Source organism: Corvus brachyrhynchos, unplaced genomic scaffold (assembly GCF_000691975.1).
Source record: "Corvus brachyrhynchos isolate BGI_N302 unplaced genomic scaffold, ASM69197v1 scaffold346, whole genome shotgun sequence".
NCBI lineage: Eukaryota > Metazoa > Chordata > Aves > Passeriformes > Corvidae > Corvus > Corvus brachyrhynchos.
Genome location: NW_008238644.1, coordinates 2,853,819 through 2,874,330, shown reverse-complemented (window position 1 = coordinate 2,874,330; position 20,512 = coordinate 2,853,819). Strand labels below are relative to the sequence as shown.

General features: G+C 35.8%; 1 protein-coding gene across 1 annotated transcript in view; it reads right to left on the bottom strand.

Annotated features, from left to right (window-relative positions):
* The window catches only part of LRCH2 (leucine rich repeats and calponin homology domain containing 2), a 31,572-nt gene extending 12,121 nt beyond the window's left edge, over nucleotides 1-19,451 (bottom strand). The window contains exons 1-16 of the mRNA XM_017737486.1: nucleotides 19,440-19,451; nucleotides 15,191-15,411; nucleotides 12,950-13,076; nucleotides 12,113-12,218; nucleotides 11,876-12,012; nucleotides 11,520-11,653; nucleotides 11,303-11,390; nucleotides 10,870-10,981; nucleotides 10,497-10,594; nucleotides 10,333-10,400; nucleotides 9,995-10,099; nucleotides 8,255-8,332; nucleotides 4,716-4,784; nucleotides 3,367-3,415; nucleotides 2,141-2,257; nucleotides 134-178 (exon numbers count right to left, since the gene is read on the bottom strand). Of these exons, the coding sequence (XP_017592975.1) occupies nucleotides 134-178; nucleotides 2,141-2,257; nucleotides 3,367-3,415; nucleotides 4,716-4,784; nucleotides 8,255-8,332; nucleotides 9,995-10,099; nucleotides 10,333-10,400; nucleotides 10,497-10,594; nucleotides 10,870-10,981; nucleotides 11,303-11,390; nucleotides 11,520-11,653; nucleotides 11,876-12,012; nucleotides 12,113-12,218; nucleotides 12,950-13,076; nucleotides 15,191-15,411; nucleotides 19,440-19,451 (1,566 nt within the window). The remainder of the gene's footprint in view (nucleotides 1-133; nucleotides 179-2,140; nucleotides 2,258-3,366; nucleotides 3,416-4,715; nucleotides 4,785-8,254; nucleotides 8,333-9,994; nucleotides 10,100-10,332; nucleotides 10,401-10,496; nucleotides 10,595-10,869; nucleotides 10,982-11,302; nucleotides 11,391-11,519; nucleotides 11,654-11,875; nucleotides 12,013-12,112; nucleotides 12,219-12,949; nucleotides 13,077-15,190; nucleotides 15,412-19,439) is intronic.
* Between the last annotated feature and the right edge of the window lie 1,061 nt (nucleotides 19,452-20,512).

Here is a 20,512-nt window from a genome sequence, read left to right as displayed (position 1 = left end):
TTTTTTTTTTCTTTCAAATAAAGGAGTATAATAGTGGTTTCTGCTATGGCTTTGGAATGCAAAGTTAATTTGTTCAAAAAAGACAAGTGAATAAAATTATTTCTTAATATTTCACACAATTACTACATCTCACCTCATCATTTTCATTTCCACTTGAACTCTTTCTGGAAGACTTATACTGCAAAACACACACAATTATTACTTTATAATGAAAGCATGGTTTTCATTTGAACTAAATGGCTTGCTTTCACTCAGATGTTACTTATTACTGATGGAGCTGCTGAGAACAAAAGCCATGTTACAGAAACAAAGGAGCAAGAAAGAAACAACATTAAAGAACACGACATTTCTAGGCTAGTCAAGATCTTCATCAGTTGAAGGGATAAGAGCATTTTAAAACTGAATACTTTTATAATGTCAACTCTGCATGTGACAGCTGATCCAAGCGAAAACATCTTAACAATTGCTAACATGAAGCTCTGTTTCTTAGGAAAAATTATGCAACCTGTGAAAGCTAGTTTTATGTTTTTTATGTGACTAAGATTGCTTACATTTTAAGAGACTGACTTGACATCGTAAAAAATTAAATTAAAAAAGATTAAGGTTGCCTTTAAAACTTCAAAGTCTAACCACATCCTTTTACATATTTAAGACAATGCTTTTCCCACAGGTCTGTGTGATTTGTTGTGTGTTGCCTTCATCACTGTCCCACTTCCCTGATTATGCTAAAAGTGTAGGAAATTAAGGAGGAATTGAAGGAAAAAATTTACAGAAGTGGTATTTAAAAAAAATAAATGTATTTCATTGTCCACAGAGCAAGTGTACAAAAAGGAGGAAAAGCCCCATGCAGATAGAATTAAAAGGACCATGACTACAAAAGTCTAAGTTTGTTGAGTGCATATGACCAGGCCACTCATCCTCATGATGTGACACTCAATGTGGGCTAAGCAAGACACCAACTGCATTGTCACTGCTTTCTCTCAACAGCAGTGGTACCTATTTTTTTTCCCAGCTTGCCATGGAAGACAGCCTCTGTTTCAGTGGTTTATTGCCTTGTTTTTGAAAATGAAACTGTGTATATTTTGTTACTGGTATAGACTGTTTAATTCACTTTGGAGACCCATCTATAGCTGTATGTAATGTGATTTCAGGCATCTGCTTCCATCACAGAGCTCACTACTGACTGGCATTTAAAGCCGTGCTGGTAAACTATGAGGAGCCACTTCTGTATTGGTAGCACAGCTCTTTAGCCAGTCAAACACCTGAATTCTGTTCTACTTAGAAGTTTCTCTCTCTCCTCAAATTCCACAGCAAAAAAAAAAAATAATTTCAGGATGAAAACCCTGGAAAGAGACTACAACTCCATTATCTCTTCAGGAAAAAAAAAAGCTTTCTGTAATCACAACAATGTATCTGAGCTGTATGGCATGCTCTGTTCTCCCAAGAATTTAATTTCTTTGAAGTTTCCTGGCATTTCACAAATATGTTCGATGGCAAAGACCCAAGAAACTAATTTCGTAAGTGACCAATTTAATTTTAACTCAACCCAGCACTGCTCAGAACTCTCCTATTACTCTACATAGCCCAAAATAAATGTTACCCAGAACTTCCCCTGTGTTCTGCAGAAAGCAGATACTGGCACCTGCTGACTGAGGGTGTACACTACAGCAGCAACAGAACACAGACAAAATTTCCCTTCTGAAATGCAAACTAATGCCATAAGACCCAAAATGCATAAATCATTCCTAGAACCCTGCTGCAAAGAAAAGGCAACGTGTATTTTCTTTGCACTAAAATTAAGTAAATAAATAATTAAACAAAATCCCACCAATAGATGGTGAAGGACCAATGACAAGATTAGGTTTTGGTTTTGCCAGAAAACAACAATGAATTACTTTCTTTTATTTAAAGGATAAACAAAATCTTTGATCAATTTTTTCTTCTTGATTGTCCAGCACTCTCAAATCATCCTAAATACATACATATATATATTTTTTAATCAAAAGAGTCAAATCAAAAATTATGTTACATGCAAATTTAAAAGCATCATGACCTTTGAGGATTTACCTTTACTTAGTTTTATAGTCTCTTCTCTCTTATTTTAAAAAAAAGTGTCACCCACCCTCACTCCCTCCATTACCTTGAAATACTCTTTTCTAATTTGTTTACTTCTCCTTCTTTCTTCATTCTGCCAGATTACTGGCTGTGTTTCTGGCCAATGCTGCTCATCCATTGAATCCTTCTGGTTTTCCAGTGGCTATAATGGTCAGAAATACTTCTATGTAAAATGTAAATATAACTCTTGTGCATTAGCACAAATTATGAAGAACTACAGTTGTTAATTATTTGCCTGTCTCAATCTAGCTTTATGACCTGAAAGTTTAACAGTCTTAATGGTGATTCTGGTAGAAACCACTTATTTCTGTTCAAATCCTAAAATGTATTTCATAGAAGAAAAAGAATCTATGAAATAATTCTTCAGAAAATAACAGTTTTCTGCATTGAGACCAGTTGTGCAGGTAGGTGAGGAATCCACCAAAGGCTGCCAGAAGCACACGAGTTTCAAATGTGGTTAGCCACTAGCACATCTAATTTCTCACTATGAATAATCATCACACAGAGAAAGGATGGCTGTAACAAAATCAGTTTGAGTATTTGTTGGCTGTTCCTATCTAAAAGATTATACACCCCAAGAAGCTGTAAGAGAAACCTCTCTTTTAAAGTACTGTATTATGCAATATATACTGAGGAGACAGCTAAAGTAGACTGATTCTTAAATAATAATAAATATATATGACTGTCTGCTTGACGAAAACTGAAAGCAGACAATCTGGATGGATGTTTCCTAAATGTACCACAACTAGAACAGGAGGGCATTTAAAGCAGTTGCAGATAACTAATAGATAAAAATAATAAAAAAATACTCTCTACAGTTTAACTTGAAATTTTATCATATCATGCAAGCTTCTCATTGAGGGACGGAAAATGAAAGCCTACATACTCCAATCCATCTAGAAGTTGCATCTAAAAACCAAACTGAACATTATAGTGAGGCAGTAGCTTTATATGGAAAGATACACTAAAACCAAGAAAGTAAAACTTATGCCTCACTAGTTTCAAGACCTTAAAGATGGTACCACATGCTATTAAACAAAAGGGCTCCATTACAAACAAGTCAAATTATCTTGAAGCATAAGATCTTCAAAGATCTTACATTTTCCACCACAATTAAGACACCTTCAAGAACTATGTGTATAAGCAACCATATGAATGTATTACAAGTTTTCTGCCATAGAGACAAAACCAAGGAAACACCACCACCACTACTCAAATATAAAGGCACTACATTTACATTTGAATATTTACCTGCCAGCTGTATGGGGACACTGGGGAATTCACTTCATTTGTTGAGACACTAAAAAGTGAGATGAAAGGCATTATGAAGCATACTATTTTTTTGTGGACTTTAAAACAAAGTACTTGAAAATATAAAAAAAGTGAACACTTAAAAAGTGGCTTCTCCACAGCACTACAGTATTTTTTAGCCATCGGTATATGGATGTCACAATGTGGTTTAAAAGTATGACTACTTAACTGAAATCATATTTGACTCTCCTTTACCATAACTTGACAATGGGTCTTCCACCCCCCAGTACTTTATTTAGAAAAAGCTTCTCTTGAAGGTTTAAAGTTTGTTTTGGTTTTAAGTCTCAGAACTGCCTGTTTCATTAACAAACAAGGAAAAGGCAAATTTAATTTTTCCTGCATTACCCTATAATAAAAAAGCCTAACAGAGCTGTACACTTGAATAGGTGGCAGCAACTCAAAGAGAAGAACCTGTGGTAAGTGAGCAAAGCCTGGAAGGTTCCAAGGAACAGCTACAGCATGATTCACACAACCACAGGACGTGTGCAGCCAGCTCTGCAAAACCACAGGTACCAATGAGACAGGAGACAGCCAAAATAAGATGTATCACACTGAAGCAGCTGTACTGGGTCAAGATGCTCCCCTGAGGTGTAGCTGAACTGCAGAAAGCCATTCCCACCCCACTGCGGTTTGGACATTTCCCAATTCCCTAAAGACAAGCCTTGGGTATTTTTGATTATTGATGGTTTCTGGTTTGTTTTTTTTTTTTTTTTGCTTTGTTTTGTATGTGGGGGTTGTACTTTTTTTTTTTTAAATTCAAAGAAAAAGCCTAAGTACAGCTCCTGCAGACAGTGGATTCCTCAGTTACACATGCTCCTCAAACAATAAAGGTTTTGTAGGCTGAACTCCCAGTAACACTTTTCCAACAGCTCCTGAGAGCACAAAAGGACTGCCAGGGAGGAAAATCTAGATGCCTAAGCACAGCTCCAGTGCCACCTTGTGTAACACAGAATCTAAAATACCTGCACAACACAATCTCCTATGGGAAGAGGTACAACCTTCCACACTGGAATTGGAGGTCTAAACATAAATGAATTGCTGCCATAATCAGCACCATAATCAGACCTACAAATTTGTTTCTGGATTACATCAATTTTCCTAAATACTCAGAAGAACGGCTATTTTTTTTTCAATCTGAAAGAAAGAAGCTCAAGAATAGATTACTCTTGTAGCTGCAATTTCACCATGAGCTAAAAGCATTATGACAGAAGATGGCAGTAGTGACACAATAAACAAAAATGAAGCTAATAAAATATTGAAAGCTGTGATACATTTAAGTGTAACAATACCATTTTTCAGATTCCATTGGCTGCTTTGGCCTGTTCCTTGTGTTTACTGAAACTGAATGATTAAGAAGCCTAGAACGAAAAAAATAGGTATTTAAAACAATTTTCTTACAGTATGTCACTTTCACTGCATCACATTTCCTGTAAATAAACAAGTTTTGAACGTTAAGTGGCATCTTCCATAAAACTAAAATGTGTGTGTACACATATGAAATCCAAGCCCGTTCCTGCTTCCATTTGAATTAACAGTATCATTTCCAGCTCTTGAAGTATTTCAAGTTAGCAAAACTTGGTGATAATTCAAACCAAAATGAAGTCTCCTCTTATTTTTCTCCCTAAATAGATACTATTTCAGCTGATCTCACACCTGTGTAAAGTCATGCTGCTCTCAACACAAAAGACCCACTGTTCACTAAAATTAGAAGATGAAAGATAGTCAATTTAAAGCAGACCAGAAAGGATAGAGACAGACCAAGCACAGGAAAGTCAGTCAGTAACAGATGCGAAGATGTAAGAAACACTGCAAGTGCAAAGGAATTGAAGAGAAAAAGGAGGGGTGGAAAATGGAGAAACACAGCCTAAGAAGTAAAAGAAAAGTTTAATGCAGAAGTGAACCAATGGAAATTCCATTTTTCTAAATGGTAAACAGTCAGAAAAGCCTAAACTCAACGAGATTCAGAAATGTGTTTTCATCTGGAGCAAACACATATCATGTGTGAGTGCACAGGAAGAGGATATAAGCTATTATGGATGTTTTAAGTGTTAAAAATAACAAATCAATCAGTAACACTTAAAACTGTTTTTAAGTAAGCATCACATTGAACTTAAGTGACAAATTCTGAACTCTTGAAGGTAGCAATATTACATTTTGACAGTGACTTCATGCGCAGAAGTGTGATGGAAGTGTATTTACACAGAATTAAATATAGAATTAGAATGTATTAAGAATCAGAACACAACCAACTCTTCAATGGAAGAAAGTAAAACAGTAGTCACCTTTTAATACTTCATTACTATTCCACAGTGCAGCACAGTCATTAACTTTAAATGACTGATGATTTTTCAATCAAACTTCTCTGATTACGGTGATAACTTTGAACTCAGTTATCTCATTTGCAGTATAAACCCCTCATTGTGTGACCTTCAGTTTAATGGGATTATGAGAAGTTAAGCCTGTAAACCTGTAAATGTCTGTAAAAGTTTAAGCCTGTAAAAGTTAAGCCTGTAAATGTCTGCTGCACTCAGTCTGTAGCATCTGCTTCCTATATTTTGTGTTCAGAAACTTAGCTTTGAGGGTGCATTACAGACTTAATTTATACTACAGCCTGAAAAAAGTGTAACCAAAAAAAAATATTCAGAGCATGGGTCACCAAACCAGAATCTCATGCTATTTTAAAGTCATTACCTTTTACAGAGACTCCCCATTTAAACTAGCTTAGTCTTAACTGAAAGCAATGAGAAATTCAGAGAGACTTTATAGCAAGCGATGACTACAATTAAAAAAAAATTATACACAGTTTGATGCAACACTTGCACCAAAACTGACACTATAGTATAAATGCAATGATTGTATATAATAAAGGCTATTCCTTTTTGAAACTTATTATATGAAATGCAAGGAAAAACTATTCAAGCTAATTCTAACATATATATACATACACTTTTCAGGTATACTGTTTCTGTGCAACACGTATATAATTAATGACTGAGTTTATCATGAACTAAAAATATTTAAACAAAGTGTATTTTTATACTTTCTAAAACAGAGCCAGTAATTTTTGAAACTTCCTGTTTAAAAACTGAAGAATACTGATGGGGAAGTAACAGCAAGTTCAGTATCTGACACGTTGCTAAGCTCAGTTACAGAAATCTGTTTCCTGCGGAATAACGAACTTGAAAGCTTTTAACTAAAGAAAATAGTGAAGAAAACTAATCTGAATTTACTAAATTGCAGAAAATCGGCAAAATAATTTGTTCAGTTTGAAGGGGGTCTGGGGCAATCACTGCAGGCATGTTAATTACTGTCTTTCAAGAAATACAATGCAAAGCAGAGTATATAAAATGAAAGTAGAAGTAGCTCAGGTTCAGAAGTTACATGATGTTGATGGTCCAACAATTTCAGCAACTGTTGCCATTCCTACTATCATTCATTAAATCCAAAACTTTTATTGTACAGGTCAATTATTGTGCCATATACTGATGATCTTTCTGATTTAGTGAACTAAGAACTTGCACAGGACATCTGTTCCAGAACTGCAATCAATTTCCTACTCATGAGTCTTACAGATCACACCAATTCAGTTGTTACAGATGTAGCATAACAATTAATCCTCTGAAAGGGTTCTAAAACTCACACAAATTTTAAAATCTAAATTAATCAACACCACATATTTATATATATTTGACATATATTTACATACTAAACACAAAATGAACATAGTGACTCATTTTTCTACTTCTATATTATGCAAGCACAATATCTGCACTGAAGTGCTTGACCAGATGAGAGAAAAAGGCAATGACAAAACCAAGTATGATATTGTAAAATATTTTCTCAAGTTTCAGGATTTGAAGAGTGGAATCTCTTCTCAGCCACTTACACTTTCACATTTTGTGCAAACATAACAACGATTAATGGACACAGATGAAGTGAACAATGGTAGTTTTACTTAAGGTTAGCTATCCTCAAGTTTAGGCAAGCAAGTACTACCTTGAGTCTCTAAAGTGTAAAAAGACACTAGAAATCTTGTGCAGTGAGACAAAGATGATTTATTTTCAATTCATTCCAGAGCAGTCCACTGACTTCACATCTGTCTCTGCTTTGTGATTGAAGTTGTGCTCTTCTGGATTTAGACAGTTTTAGGAAATCACTGCTGCCAAGTAAGAACCCAGACTTAATTTTGATGCAAATTCAAACAGGCTCATTTGGAACCAATGAAAATTATTTAATCTAAACGACTCTACTGCCTTTTGAAAAAGACAAGGAGTATCCAGACTAAGTTACAGAGCTTCAATTTATAAGGTAACAAAGTTTGAAATCATTCAACACCTACATGTTTGAGTATTGTCTACACTATATTCAAGTTTCATGTTACTGGTGAGGTCTGCATGTTACAAATACTTCCACCATGGGTCAAATGCAAAACAAATTATCTCTGGTCATGCTAACTTGAAAATGATCACTTTAAAACCAAAGTATCAAACAAACAACACAAAACCACCAAACAAACAAAACCCCAAAAAACCAGAAGCACCACTTTGCCTGAGGCACTGTATCTGAGGTTGTACACTTAAAGAAAAATAAAAGGTTTTAGGTTTGGACTCAAAGTGTTCTTCGGAGAATTGCCTAACTAAGTATTTTTCTTAATTAGTATTTCATCCTAAAGAACAAGCAATGTATTGGAAGCTATTTTTGATAACAAACATCTTAGGGTAGCTCAGCCAATCCCTTGAACTCTGTTTTTGTTTTAGAAATGGCCAAGAGCATTTCTTTTGTCCACATTTTAACTCTGGAAATCTGAAGCTCTACAAACACTTTATACCTTGATGCACGTCCTGCCGCCCTGGTCCTCTGGAAGAGTTTCTCACTGAATGAAGTTCTATAGCTTAGTGGCCTTCGTCTGTATTCACATTTCATGCACACCAAAGCCAAAGACGGAGGAAGGAAGCAGGATAGGTTGATGGGAGAGGACAGGGAAGTCATTAGCATAGCAAGCAAAAGGAAAGGAGACTGCATAATATTACAAAAACATACACTGAACAAACAGAAATGTGATTAGTAAGGAATTATTTTGTGATGCTTAACTTCCCTGAGGATTCTCTTTACTGATTGAACATATATTCTACAAATAAGCATAGAAATATCTTCACTAAATACTAAATATTATTCTTATTGCTGATTAAAAAAACCCATGGATTCAAAATCAGGGCTACATTTTCTATCAGAGGAGATTTTGAGCTCATGTACCTAAAGATACATAAACAAACTTTAAAATCTAAATGCTAAACTAAGAAGTAAAACTTAAGAACTATTAAGATTGCATAACCTGCATAATTCAAGACAAAGCAGAACAATTAGCAAGATCACTGCAGTAAGACACAACAACATATGACAAGTAAAATTCAAGTTGCAGTACTTCAGAAGAGGAGTGGCTTGGTATTTCAAATGATTAGATAACCAGGAAATATGTAATCAAACAAGACCCCCATGCAGCATAAATAACCATCATATAAAAACCTAATATAAGAAAAAACACCCTCATTCTCTCTTCAGTAATACGAGAAAATTATGCATTCTTGGTCTTATTTGCAGTATTTTTGATACTAAGAATACACTAGCATTAAGATTTCATTCTTATTTTTCCCTTTCCTGTGAACAACAACTAATTCTTGAAAGCAGAGCATGGAGTTCTAAGAAAAACCTATTTTATCTTCCACACATGCACACTACTGTTACTGTTTAACTAATATAAAATGCTGGTGAATTTTTAAGACCCTGCAAATCATAGTATTGTGATCTCAGTTTCTCTGAGGGCTTCACATGTATTTCAACCATCTTGAAAATAAAGCAGGAGAGTCTCATAATTATACAGAAATTTGAAAGAAAAAAATACTATATTAAGTTGGTATGAACTTACATCTATTACTGTGGGATACTGAATGAGTGTTAGGAAGTATTTTAGTTAATGAACTACTATTAACTACAACTTTCACCTCTCAGAAGAGCTTACTCTCGAAGTACCTTACAGCATTTGCCTGCTTGGTAAAGGAACAGTACAGAAACTGCTCCTACCCCAGCCTGGCCATATCCTATGTGACTCCAGGTATTCCTTCCTGTTCTTCATTTTACACAGTTGTTAACTTGTTCTGTTACATTCCTTTAATCTGCTGCTTGTTCCTTGGCTCCTTTTCAAGAATTGTTCTGTTGAGATGCCCATAATGAAGCAGAGAAAGGCAGGCAGTTGAAATGATTTATTTTTATACACAGATAATGTCATTTGACAGAATAATGTTCAAACAAATTTCCCCTTAGTCCGCAGGATACTGACTGAAGGAAGTGCCACCTTAATTAGTTTGTGTCTGAATAAAAATAACCAGTCACAAACAAACTGTATGCAGGTTGTGTAATTCAGACAAGAAACACAAGACAGGTATCCTGACAGAGTCTGTCACTTCGCTCTTTAGCAGCTGGACAAAACTGTTCTCAAAATAAGGTGTCAAAAGCTTTTGGGTATAAGAGAGGTTAAAGAATAAATTAATTGTAACAAAAGTTATTGTTATACCTGTGTTTTTGTTCTTGCTGCAACAACTGAGCTGCTATTTTTCTCAAGTCAGTCACTTCTTTGAGTTCCTCATCATCTTCAGCCAGCAGCTGCTCTTTCTGGAGTCTGAAAAATTAAACATTAGTGACCTACCTGACTTCAGTGAAGCAAGACTCAGAAATGGCTCATTATGGCAATAACTAAGCAGTGCTTCCTATAAACGTATTCTCTGTCCAAGAGAAGCACTCAGTGTTCAATATGAGAACTGCTTCCTACACATGCAAGGAGCTAAAAAAACCCTTGCTTTCACCCCTGCCACTACTAGTAAAACCTACTCAAAAAAGATGAAGAAGATTTACCTTTTTTCATCTCGCCAGTCCTCATTTTGTTCTATTTTCTGGGATTTCTCAGGATGTTTTCCCCGTTCCTTAAACAAAACAAATGTTAGAATTGAATTAGGGGGGAAAAAAAGAAAAAAAAATCAAGGCTACTGAACAGTTTTTCTTTTGTCAATCTCTGGTACCTTGACATAGGACAGCAGTGGGCCAATCTGTGCATCTCCCTGCTCAGGAAGAGCTCCCTCCTCTGCACTGGGATCAATGTAGTCATACGCCTCCTGGTCTAGTGAGGATTTATGAAGAGGAGAGATATTGAACAGTTCTCTCGACCGATGTCAGATAAAGATAAAATGTAGAAATTGTGCCTTCTTAAGCTAGAAATAATCTTTTTCCCCCCTTTCTTTCTAGCCTTGTCTGTTTATGACTATTATGTTATTTTATGAAATGATGAAAATACAATACCAACACATGATCCTGTGATTTTGTGCCATTTTTTACATTAGATTACCTAGGCAAAGTATCTGTGACCTAAAATGACAAATGCACAACTGGTATTACCTTTCTGTGGATCAAGTTTACTTCCCATTACGTGATTGTCATTCCTTAATGTCTGTTCCCTTGTTGACTCTGATACCTGGGAGTGAAGGCTGATTGTATCATCATCAGATGGCTGCAAAGACACTCACATTTAGTACAGAACTGACATGGAAATGATATTATTATATGATTTCCTAATAAATCTTACTGTTTGGGATATCAATATATTCCAGTCATATCATATTGATTAGAATTGACCTTAACCAGAAAAGTTAAAGAAATACATAAACAATTTGTGTCTGATATGGCAGTCTAATGGTTTAAACTCAACTGTGCAGATACTGAAAGGATATTAAATGCAACTTACTGAGGTATTTCTCAAACGATACAAAATACAAAGGAAAAAATTCTAAAGATCCACAAATTAAAAATTCAACAGTGAAAAAATACTCACTTCTGTAGTGGACAACCTTTTATCCCCATTATCACTTCCAATGCCAGAGTCTGGTCCATGATTTTTATTGGGATAAAAGTCCTCCATGCTACATTAAGAAAAACAACACATTAAAAACCCACACAAGAATTAAAGAAACAGTAGTTTCACTTTCCTAAAATAAAACAAACATCCTTTTCAAAGTATGTTCTCTATACTCAAAAACCCCACTACTCACCTGTCTGTGAGTGGCTGGGAGGGGATTCGTTTACCTAATGATGGAAGATCCAAAGAATCTGGTTTTTTATCTATTCTGAGGCACGCCTGAATACTGAGGAATTTAAATATATGTACTTTGCCCTTTAAACATATCTGTTGGGAAACAAATGAACAAAAAGTCTTAATTACACAGCATGGTCCCTGAGAATATACCCCAAGAAATACCTTCTGCGCTGCATTTGCAGCCAAAACACCCCAAAAGGAGAAATACAAGAAATACACGTTAAAAAAATGAAAACTTGATTGGTATAAATTAGAACAGCTTCCTCTAAGATCCTAATACAAATTTCTGTATTTGTGTGCTTTAATACTAACCTGTGCTGGTGGTATCTGCATTGGATTGTTATCCAAAACTATAACTTGTAAGTGACGTAACTTTCTGTAACAAATTGGAATTTCTGTAATTTTATTACAAGAAAAATCCAGCTTTACCAAGGGAAGGTCTCCTAATTCTGCATTTGGGGAAAAGAAGAAAACAAAAAAAGAATCAGTTATCTTCTTAACACTTCACCTAATTTGCCTACATCAATGGGGAGAAGATGAGTAGCTCACCATCTGGCAACATATGGAGATTATTTCTTCTAATGTTCAATTCTCTAAGTGACTGCAATTTTCCTATTTGCTGGGGAAGAACTTGAAGTTCATTACAGCTAATATCCTAAGAAAGATATAATTAATAAATCAACTGAACATCTTAAGTGAAATTACACGAAGGAATACTGCGGTCAAAACTATTATAAAGCATACTATTAAAAGAAATCCCAACTACCTTGGATTTTCCACAGAGAAGATGAACCATAACAGGTCTTGCGGATTTTTAAAGTATTTAGTGATTCATGTTCCAGAAATACAATTCAAGAAGTTAAATCAATGAATGATAAAATTTCTTGTGCTATTGCTGGAAATTGACTGGCATTCTGCCCTCTTCTAAAAATTCTTTTTCCTTAATAAACCTTGAACCAACCCATAAAACTAAAAAAAGTACAGACAGCAATAGCAGGCTCACCAGCTTTTTGGATACAAGCACTAGAGGGTGACAAAACTGCATCAAGTGAACAAAGACTACAGCTATTTCTGACACTAATTTAGTATTAATTTATGTAGACCAGAGTGATTAAACAATCATATAGAGTCTTTCTAGCCTTCTTATGTTCTAAACAGGTATATCACAGGTACTGGAATGAAACTCTCTCTACTATGTCCTTAATCATCATCGAGCATGCATTCTGGGTTTGATAACCTTGAAAAATAAACTGAAAATACCAATAAAACACAGTAGCTGAATTTAAATTTTGTAGTTCTATATTTAAAGAAATATTAATAATTTATTATACTGAAAATACACTGCTTATAAGTTTACTTAGTACAAAGATTCACAGTTGTATTTACCAACTCCATTAGATCTCTCAACTTTCCAATTTCTTCTGGAATGGAGACCAGCTTGTTATTACTGACAACCAGAACTTTCAGTGGAAGATCAAACAGGTATTTTGGCAATGTTGACAAAAGATTTCGACTTGAAAGAAAGAAAAAGGGACAAGCAAGACTAGATTATAATCTCTTTTTTAGCTCTCAGGGAGTCTGAGATGAATATTGTACAACTTTTCTCCCATCCCAGATTACTTTCTCCACCTATTACAATTTCATCTACAATCTCCACCACAATTTCCTTACCAGATACAGCCTATCTCAGGTATGTGAATTTTAGATCCCCATTTTACTTGATGAAATGAGTATGTACTAGGACAGAATCTAACACCAAAATGTACAGAGAAATGTGTTAAAAGAAATAATGTTTGACACTTGCTTTTATCCTGCTGATACCTTCAGAAGAACCACCTGATGGGATAGTCTGCCAAACCAGAACATTATATAAGGCCATTGCTTCTCATGTCATGTTGTTGTGTCTCTCCTGAGCCAACACAAAAAGCCCTAAACATTTATTTATTTTGCTGAGCAACAGTCCGGAAAGTAAGTCTTAATTAAAATATATTTCTTCTGTGTATATCATTTTCCAGCTGCATGCATGTGTACCTGCTATGAAATACATTCTTACCCACTACTGGATTTAAATCTATATTGAAAAAGCTATCCACATTGATGGACTTCCACTGCCAGAAATACATAAAATGTTTCTAATAAGGTACATTTTAAAAAGTCATTGGAAAACAAGCTTGTTCAGATATGGTATGAAATGAAAGCAATTCCTTTCACATATAAAAGTAAAAAAATTAAAATCAGTAATTGCTGTTGATTTAGGTAGAGCTCGCTCCATTTTTGACCAAAAAAAAACTTTTAAGTCCTCAGACTACATTAAGAAAAATACAGAAGTTTTAGTGCTTAATTGATATGTATTCAGAGCATTGTTCTCGATCTACAAATCTTGGGGGTTTTTAATATTTTCTCCACGACTACAGTTTACAGAACTGCAAAATCAACAAAAACATACTCTTGCAAATTACACCATAAAATGACTAGAACCTTTTCACAGTCTCTCTATAAAAGCAACAGATTTATTCTGTAAAATTTAAAGTGGACAATACAAATAAATTCTGTATATAGGTGTGCATTAAGTCTCTTTTTATGTTGCATTTCAGGCAGATATGCCAGGCTTTTTTGGTTGATGGTATGAGAAGCAAAAACACAATGTGCAAGTAAGCTTTTCTTAAACTGACTATAAAAGAGTGCCAATGAAGCAGTCATTCATGTTGCGTACATAGATTTCCTCTGGTTTTCCAGGTTTTGGGTTTTTTTAGGAGCTGCCTGCTTTACTATGAAATGCACAATACGATTCTTCCACCATCTGAATCCCAAATTAGAATCTGAGATCGTGTGGTTTTCTTCTGTAACAAAGCATCTGGGCTAGGAAGAAAGGATTTTAGCCTGCTCTCCAATACTACAGCCCACACATTCCTGCGCTGTGAAAAGTCTTTGGATAGGAGCACAGAAATGAGGATAAAGCACAGTTTGGGAAAGGATGATCAGGAGAGTCAACTCTTGAAAGAAGAGTTAGAACTATACAGCATTTCTGTGTAAAGAAATGTATTCAGCACCTCAAACACCATCAAAAGAGAAATGGGCTGCTGCTGAAGAAAGGCCATATTTCTTTCAGAAAATTTTGCAGTTTTGTATCATATTAATCCTCTTTAAAAGTGCCACAGAGCACATTACTCATGAATTAGCACTAGAAGAACTGATATTTGCAGATTTTGAGACAGAGTAGGTTTTGGGGATTTAAATAGCTCTTAACTGAGAAAACTGTTTTGGATTTGATGCAGCCAATATCAGAAACAAGGAATATCGTGGAAAACAGGGTCAGGAGAGTTTTTTAGATTCCCTCTCCTGCCAGAGCTCATATCCATCTTCTGTTCTTGTGAGAAAATCCAACCATATGTTTTCCAAGTTTAAAAAGAGCAGTACAGCAGTGGATGTAAATAATGTGCAAAATGAGCCAGAGTAATTTACCCTCTTGATGGCAGCAAATTTTCATACCTGTAGTTTCTGAACACTGTCTGTGTACATAACATCAGAAACAAAGAAAACTGCAAACACAATGACCTGATGAAGCAAAATTCCAACTCTCCAATGAGATACATTATATAAAGACCAAAACCGACCACCATTACTCACCTAATGTTAAGGTAGGTAAGCATTTGCAGGTTTTTAATAGATTCTGGAATGGATTTGATGCAGTTGTGATACAAATTTAAAGTTTCCAGTGGTGCAAAAAGCCAGACATCAGGAGGAATTTCAGTAAATCTGTTCTTTGAAAGATCTAGAAGCAAATGGGGGAAAAAAAATCCTTTTTTAGTCAAGATTTTCCCTGCAGTAAGAGGAGATAACAGTACCCACTGTTATTCTTGTCATGCTCCTAAAAATTAAGGTGTTGCAGGCAGTGTAAAATAATTCAGTTTTACCAGATGCTACCGCATATAATTAATACACAAAAGAGCCTTAACATACTAAAAGATTATTGCTCAATATGCAATTACAACAGAAGGTAGAAGAACGACAGGAATTCAAAAATACATTTCATACTACATAGTTAAATGACACTGAATATCAATTATGATTGTCCCTCTTCTATCAGGTCTTTGTTCTGTGCAATTCTTGGATTTCTTCCCCTCCAACTCTGGGCACAACAGTAAGTCAAGGTACAAACCCAGTCAATGTCATTTTTCCTGTTTGACAGCTACGTTAGAATCCAATGTCATTGTACAATGTATCTGCAATGCTAAAGCCAAGCTCCCAAAACACCCTTACACAGTAACTGACATTCTCCAGCTGCACATTTTTAACTTAGCTAAAAAGAGCATAAAGTTGCAAAAACCAATGCCACACGTATTTATGTATGAAAGTCAAGATGCAATTTAGCCTGGCCTAAAAACGGAAAGAGGAGCTATCTTTGACCATGGGAACACAATAGTTGAGCTAGATTTATTCTGACAATGCATGACTGCATTATGCAAATCTGCATGCAGGAGTTATGACAAAACCGCGCATTACCAAAATGCACAGCACCTCTGACTGTATGAAACCTTGAAAAGAACCAGAAAATACAAATGAAATGTGACCCAAGAATCCTGAAAATCATCAGCTAAACTACCAAAACCTGTGTCATCAAAAGTCCACCAACTACCTTGGAAGAAAGAGGTATTTATTTGAGAACAACTGCCCAGTCTTCTGAAAGTAACTGTGGTTCCCAACTCAAGACATTTTAAAAGGATGTGGTTTCTCAGAAATGCTGAACAAACTCTTTTAACAGAGAAGTAATACAGATCCCTTGCTATTTCAGGCTTTAGTTCTCAGTTTTTAACACTCACATGGCATAACTGTTTCTGCTTAGCTCCCATTCTATTAACATTGGAATGAACATACAATTCTGCAAAAAGTCTAGAAAGGGGGTGGAAAATTGGCTTAAAGTCATTATCCGGTTCAAAGAGAGCTCAATGACCTGAAGTTTAACTGACAAACCAGCTACAAGCAGCATTTCTCAGGGCCAACACTGGAATCAAATGTTGTTTAGTTTCTTCATCACCAACCTGGCAAACAGGATAGAATGTGCCTTAAGAAGTGCACAGACAGCATCCAGCTGGAGGGAGCAAAGAGGCAACTCACATGCTGGAGGGACGGGATGAGAGCCAGGACCTCACCTGGCAGACACCCACCTTGAATAAAGGCCAGTGCAAAGACCTGCACCTGTGGCAGATACCTGCTCACACCAGTGTGAGCTGCAGGACAGAAGGGTAGAGGAAAGCTGTGCAGAGAACACCCTGTGATGCTGGTACACAACAGGCTGAATGCAAGATACCAGGGTACTGAGCAGAGGGAATGGCCATCCACAGCGTGCTGCAGGTGACCAGCAAATAAAATGGACTGGTACAATGAAACACCACCTTCCCGTGGAGTCATTTTTGGCAGCAGCTTTAATTTTACTTCTTGAAGTCTAGACTATGTGAAATTTTGTGTGTCATCTGGCTGTCACTCCATTATTTCTAAGAAACATTCTCAAGCTTAAGTATCACAAAGTCTTCCAATAGATCAGAGTATCCACTGCTAATACTGAATTCTGCAAACTTTACCTGCAAGAGGCAGAAAAAGACACTCCTAGGTTGGAGGAGTGGCATTCCTAATGAACTGTGAGAAAAATGGAACAAAGTTAACTAAAACTGAACACCTCAACAAAAAATAAAAAGCTTATTTAAAAAATTCGCATGCTTGAAAGAGTTTTTACAACCAAGAGGTTCACTTTCTGTTTTCCACTACATCGGATTTCAAAATGTTACAGAAAAATGACAACTTTCACGTGAAAGTTTTCTGCAAAACCCTTCTTAAACAAATGCTGTCTTGTTCTAATGTTCAGCAGAGTGTGACACCTGCATGCAGAAAAGATGCCCACAGTTTTATTGCTGGCACAGTTCTACAACCTCCACCACATGCTGAAGTCTTTGATACAACCCCACTCCGAAAAAAAACAGGTCTAAGCCTCTTCCTGATTTGTTTTATCAGCAACTGGAAAGGTGACTGAAGGCTAGTACAAAGACCTAGTCCAAAAAACAGAAATGAAGAATCCCACCCTACTGCCACTGGTCCCAGGAGCAGGACTGTAGGTTACACCTGAACAAGAAGGCTCAAGGGCACCATGAAAATTTTGCTGCTTTATTTGCTTCCAGCCATACCTCAACCACAAATCTTAGAAAGTCCCAGGTTAAAAACCAGCTTTGCTATTTCTTCTGCAGAAATAAATTCTAGAGGCAGACCAGAAAACAAGCAGAGGATTCACCAACTCTCTGCTCTGGATAAGTGGACCAGCAGTGTAATACGGGCAACATAAACTGGCTGTGGTTTCTACCCCGGCCTGACACAAATCACATCAGCACAGTCTGGCTGAAGCCCCTCAGCAAAAACCCCATACAGCTGCACATCAAAATATATACCAAGGTCACATTATTTGTGTATTACTTTAGGACCACTTCTCTGAAAACAATGCCTTTGAAGACACTCTGGGGGAAGGATTAAACTTTTTTATTATGAAACCCAGAAATCCTATTAAAACAGGAAATTATACCCACTATCTCTCAATAATAAAATAAAACAGGTAAATAAAGAGGTGGGAGATAGCATGACTTCTAGTCCAACCAACTTTTTCATTCCAACATTGCAAAATAGCATTAGAATAGCTCCAGGGGTTGGTTCAGATTTTTCTGAAGAGAAAGATTTGAGTATCTATAGTTTTCCACAATATTCTCATATTGAATGTACTTGCAGCTTTTTTAAAACAAGTAAAGCTATTTTTATCCAAACTAAAGAATGATTTCTACTCCAAAAATGTTTTCATAACAAGCAAGAAGTTTATGAGACAGTATTGTCTATTATGGTAAATAAAATGTAGATGTGAAACTTATGCAATTTAGGTACTTTTTGAAGACTAATAACACAATGGATGACCAAGAAAATGTGGTCTAAAAAAAGGAAAAAACTTTAGGAATAGGCTGCTTCTCTATAAACAAGACAGCTTTCATCTCACTTGAAATGAAAACAGGCTGCTAGCACTTGAGAATGGCTTTGTAAGGGTTAATAGACTGGAGAAGCAAGGAAAGCTGCTAAATGCAGAAGCACAGATGATTTAGGACGACAACTCTAGAAGTGAGATTATAGGAATCCTTTGCTTAACCAGTTTAGACTGGAAAACTCTCAGTGGGAGTGTTATGTGAGGACTAAATAGAAGACACTATCCATGCCTGCTCATGAATCGCAGGGTATTTCAATACACTATCTCTGCAGGAACAATAAAAGTGAGAAGTACACCATTACTAAGGTTAAATTTGAAAGAGGAACTAGAAAAATATGAAGAAGTCAGTTGCAGTTTAGTTTTTTGACAGAAAAAGTCAAGTCTTTAGTTACTATAAAACAGTGATTAAAAAACAATATATAGAAAGATAAAAAGGAAAGAATTTTAGGAAATCAGTCTGGAAGGGTGCTCATGAATCGCAGGGTATTTCAATACACTATCTCTGCAGGAACAATAAAAGTGAGAAGTACACCATTACTAAGGTTAAATTTGAAAGAGGAACTAGAAAAATATGAAGAAGTCAGTTGCAGTTTAGTTTTTTGACAGAAAAAGTCAAGTCTTTAGTTACTATAAAACAGTGATTAAAAAAACAATATATAGAAAGATAAAAAGGAAAGAATTTTAGGAAATCAGTCTGGAAGGGAAGCTATAAGAAGTTATCTTGTAAAAATTTAAGCCATGATCAAAAGGGAGAACAAAAAGCTCAAGCTGTCAGGTTATAGCAGTGTGCAGCAAGGTAGTTAAGTAGTGTTAACATCACATTTGCCTTGTTTTTGCACTTTTCCCTAAGGATGCAGTACTGCTTACCGTCAGGAACATCCTGATATAACAGACTGGCCTTTTATTTAAGCCAGTACAATCCCTTTTGTATTCACATATTACATACACTAAATGCTGAACTTGAAATACGAGGCTCAGCTCGGAAATTTACACTTGAACCTGATCTTGATATTATACTCTTTTCATAAAAATACGTTGCTGATCCAGGATATTGGTGTCAGGCTTTTGTTTGCTCCAAAATGGCATTAAGAAACTAGATCATAAAAGCCTCACATTCCTCACCCCACAAAAGCCAGAACTGCTCTAACTCATCACAGATACAGATTTTCCTAGCCAGCTTTTCTAGCAATGCTTTAGCCTAACCCAACCAAAGTCTAAGAAAAGTTGTAACTGTATAATTAGTCCTACTAATGAAGACAATGGATGCATAAAACAAGTGTTCAGAGCTGACCCAAAGATACTCTTTTAGTCAATCTACACATACATCTGAGATCATCACACAGAACACTCATTTCTCTGTCAGATGCAAGATGGTTCTGGAGAAGAAAAAAGTAGCTTCAAACACTACAGAAACACCTGCATGTGGTAATTCCGGGAGGCACAAGCTGTCCATGTCCACAAACCACCATCATTCTGATTGAAAAAAGCTTTGTTACATAAACAGTGAAATTGGTTTGTTCATGCTAAGTGCCATTTCTGTGGTTAGTAACAGGAGACAGATCTCTTCCTGACTTTCTTAGCTTCTCAGCAAATTGGAGAAGGAGCCTCAGAAGAAAGGAACTCTTAAGATTCCCAAGCTCACCTCAAATGGGATGTATGTCTCTCTAGCATTTCCCTCAAACTCTACACATCTACTTGCAGTTTCACAGTTTAACAATCCTAATGAATGACTAGCATTGTTAAACACAGAAATGTTTTAAAATTTTCCCTTCAAAAGAAAAATGAACCTGCGTAATTAAATAATAAATATCAGAATTCTTCAGACTTACTTATGTTGCAAAATGAAGTACTGAACAATTAAAATACATCCAGATGTAGAATGATTGCCCATACTGATATAAACAGCAACCATTTCAGTTGCAAAGGAGACCAAAAATTTA